Genomic DNA, 3,095 nt, shown 5'->3' with positions numbered 1-3,095 from the left:
CTGCTGCACAGGAGCTCAGCTGACCCCTCCCCTCCTGTTTTCTTAGTGTGGGAGGAGTCAACTCTCGCTTTAGCATGAGAGCTCATAGTTAAAGAATTCTGTATTCTGGTTTCCGACTTTTTTGGCTCCGAATCGGGGGTTTGACCCAAATAAGTCTTTATATCGTTCAAAGCCTGAGTCGGTTCCCCTATTTCTTTCTGAATGTGGGAACGATCATCATCATCTTCTTTCTCATCGAAAGTATCTTCTTCTTGTTGTTTTTCTTTCTCAGACTCATCATCAGTCTCCGCACCTGATTCCTCGTAGTCAGTGGTATGGTCGGGATTTCTGACCACACTGTTCTCGTCCTCATATCCATTTATGTCCTTGTACTTCAACATGTTTTTCCATAACCTGAGATCATACAAGGGTTGCTCCAGACACTTATATTTCTTTTCAGTTTTGGATGCTGGATCGGCCACCCTGCAGCTGATGAACTGTTMYCTGGCAACCAATTTTACCAGGGGGTCATACTCTGCCGATGGGCTTACCAGCTTCACCACGTCGGTTTTCCATCCTTTCACTGTTGTCAGCCACCACCTGACCCGTTTCTCCTTTTGGGCCTTCTTTTTAGTCTCTGTTGGATGCAGCAGCAAGGCTAGCATGGCTCCATCCACCAAGGTGGGCCCATAGAAGAATGTGTTCTTGGTCATGTGGTCTTCCAGTTCAGCCAGGGCTTGCACTGGGTCTGTTTTTGTGGAATGTGACATGAAGAGCGCCGTACCGGTGGGGTGCCATTCCTTGGTTCCCCTGCCATAGAGCATAACTATGCWTGGCRGGGCTTGTCTGATCCCTGGGCCAGGGGTCACTTCTTGTGAGGTCCCTGCTTTCTCTTCCTTTGGCATGGCTTTAGCAGCCATTGTGCTTTTTTTGTCTTGATTGGAGTTGTCGATCCTCAAAGCCTCCTGCACGCATTACAGGACCAGGATGAGGTCTCGACCATTGCAGCTACTTACCCTGCGGTCGCTGTGTTCATTCCAGCAGCTTCTGCTGCAGGGTCCTCTCCTTCTCCCACTCCTCGAGTGGTTGTTGTGAAGGATGTGTGCTGTTGGCTCTTTTTTAGCACACTGAGCARTCGATTCTCATTTTCTGCTCTTGTAGACAAGCTGGGCCACTCCTGTGGTCCAACCCTTCTCTCAGGGGACGGTCCTAGTTTAGGCCATGCCCCACATTGGGCGCCATGTTTTCCTGTGTGGCTCCTCCCCCAGTTTACCCACAAGGACACCGATGGGTCTTGGAGAGGAGACAATGTCTCCCTCTTGGTTTGGAGGCGTTGGACCGGACTTACAGCCACCGGGGGGGCCCGTGTGGCCATGTCCGACCTGTCTCCTCTGGGAGACAGGGGCGGGAGCCTTTTGCTCAGTCTCTAGCTGCCTTACTTCCAGTGGTCGCTCCCTTCATGAACCCCGGCCTCTGGGTCAGCGTAGTAGCTCAGGACACCTCCAGMTGCCGGTCACCACTGTTCCTGGCAGCCGCTCCCTCTTAGGATGTGCACTTCTTACTGTGACCGAGAAAATGTTTAGTGACCTGTACAGCAGGTCTCAAGGGAACTGTTAAGGGGAGTTATCCTATCTCCCCAGGCTAATAACCATTGAAAATGAACGTATTATTATTTTATGACCTCATTTCATTACCTCTTGGCTCCAAAGCACACATACTCATTAATATGTTAACACCTTGTTGCTTTGAAGTAACAACACTCTCATGTAATCAGAGAAAAACTTTAAAAATCAATGTCCAGTCATGAAATTGTCTTTATGATGCTGTAAGCAGTTTAATAGGAATTTTGCACTTTGACTGCGCTTTTGTGTGTCAGAGAGCGAGCCTTGAGAAAARGAAAGGAAGAGAGGGGGTTGTGCCTGCAGTCAGGCAGCAGTGCTTCTCTGTGGGAGAGCAGGAGCTGAGGCGCACTGACGGCACAGAATTGTTTTTTTCAGGATGCGGTCAGAATACGGGACAACAAGCGTCCTGTACGGGACACTTCAGTTAGGCTGAAAATACGGGAAATCCTGGCCAATACGGGACAGCTGGCAACTCTAGCGAAGTCAGCGATCTAAACAAAACATGCCAACGTTTGCCATTTGTTCAAAGTACACTCACCATGGAATGGAAAAAAATACAGTTAAAAATAACACTCACCATCGTCCATCAAGGACTCCAGCAGAGCAGAGGCCGTATCCAGGCCACTCTCCCTCCCAATGTTCGATGGTCGGTAGCCATAAATAGTGTCCATTTGATCAAACCACTTCCATGTTTTGCGGTTTGCACCACTCTTCCCGTTCTGGTCTTTGATCGTACGGTAATCCCTCTTCAGTTTCTTCAAAATTTTCCAACACTGCTTCGGCGTTTGCTGGTAGCCACGAGTGGCCATCAGCTCTGAGACCTCCTTGAACACTTTTTCATTGCGAGTCGACCCATCTCACTCTGAATTTTGTCCTTTGCCACCAAGCACAAAAAACTCCTGCACCTCAGCGTTTGACTACGGTGTGGGTTTCTGTKCTGCCATTTTTGAGAATCAAATGTTGGTCAGCCGATTGCTAAGAAAAAATCACGCCTCGAGTGGCTTTTGTGAGGATAGCGGACACAACCAGTGACTGCACCCCTCAAMCAATCAGTGACCGACAGTGACATGACGTCGCATTTCACAGCACGGCTCGGCTCGGATAGAACCTCAACTGAGTAGGTACTAAAAAATATYGGTTCTATGATTTTTTTGTAATGGAAACGGTGTGGACCCATGCTGAGCCAAGCTTAGTCGTGCTAAGTAGGTACTAATGGAAACGGGGCAGAAAAGAAAAGAGYGGGAGCAAGTGAGCCCTGGCTCAGTTTAGCTTTAAAACCTGTTTGGTTAAAAACCAACTGTGTGACCTGAGCAGTCCAACAAGAGATGTATGTGTGAATATAAAGCTACAGTTCTCCTTTAATGTCCTGTTCTTGTGTTTCAGTGGTTCCTGCAGAGATGGAACTGATTAAAGAAGAAGCTCCTGAAGAACAGAAGCCTGATGTGGACCAGCAGGACCAAGAACACCTCCACATAAAAGAGGAAGAGGAGGAAC

General features: G+C 48.4%; 1 protein-coding gene across 1 annotated transcript in view; it reads left to right on the top strand.

The window, feature by feature from the left end:
- Positions 1–1,977: 1,977 nt before the first annotated feature.
- The window catches only part of LOC106511424 (gastrula zinc finger protein XlCGF8.2DB-like), a gene marked incomplete at its 3' end in the record, with an annotated part of 2,742 nt that continues 1,624 nt past the window's right edge, over positions 1,978–3,095 (top strand). Inside the window, exon 1 of the mRNA XM_014000187.1 lies at positions 1,978–1,982. Within this exon, the coding sequence (XP_013855641.1) occupies positions 1,978–1,982 (5 nt within the window). The remainder of the gene's footprint in view (positions 1,983–3,095) is intronic.

The sequence above is a fragment of the Austrofundulus limnaeus genome, unplaced genomic scaffold (genome assembly GCF_001266775.1).
Source record: "Austrofundulus limnaeus strain Quisiro unplaced genomic scaffold, Austrofundulus_limnaeus-1.0 Scaffold2779, whole genome shotgun sequence".
In the NCBI taxonomy this organism is placed as follows: Eukaryota; Metazoa; Chordata; class Actinopteri; order Cyprinodontiformes; family Rivulidae; genus Austrofundulus; species Austrofundulus limnaeus.
Note: the sequence above shows the minus strand (reverse complement) of the source record. Positions and strands in the feature narration are given on the sequence as shown.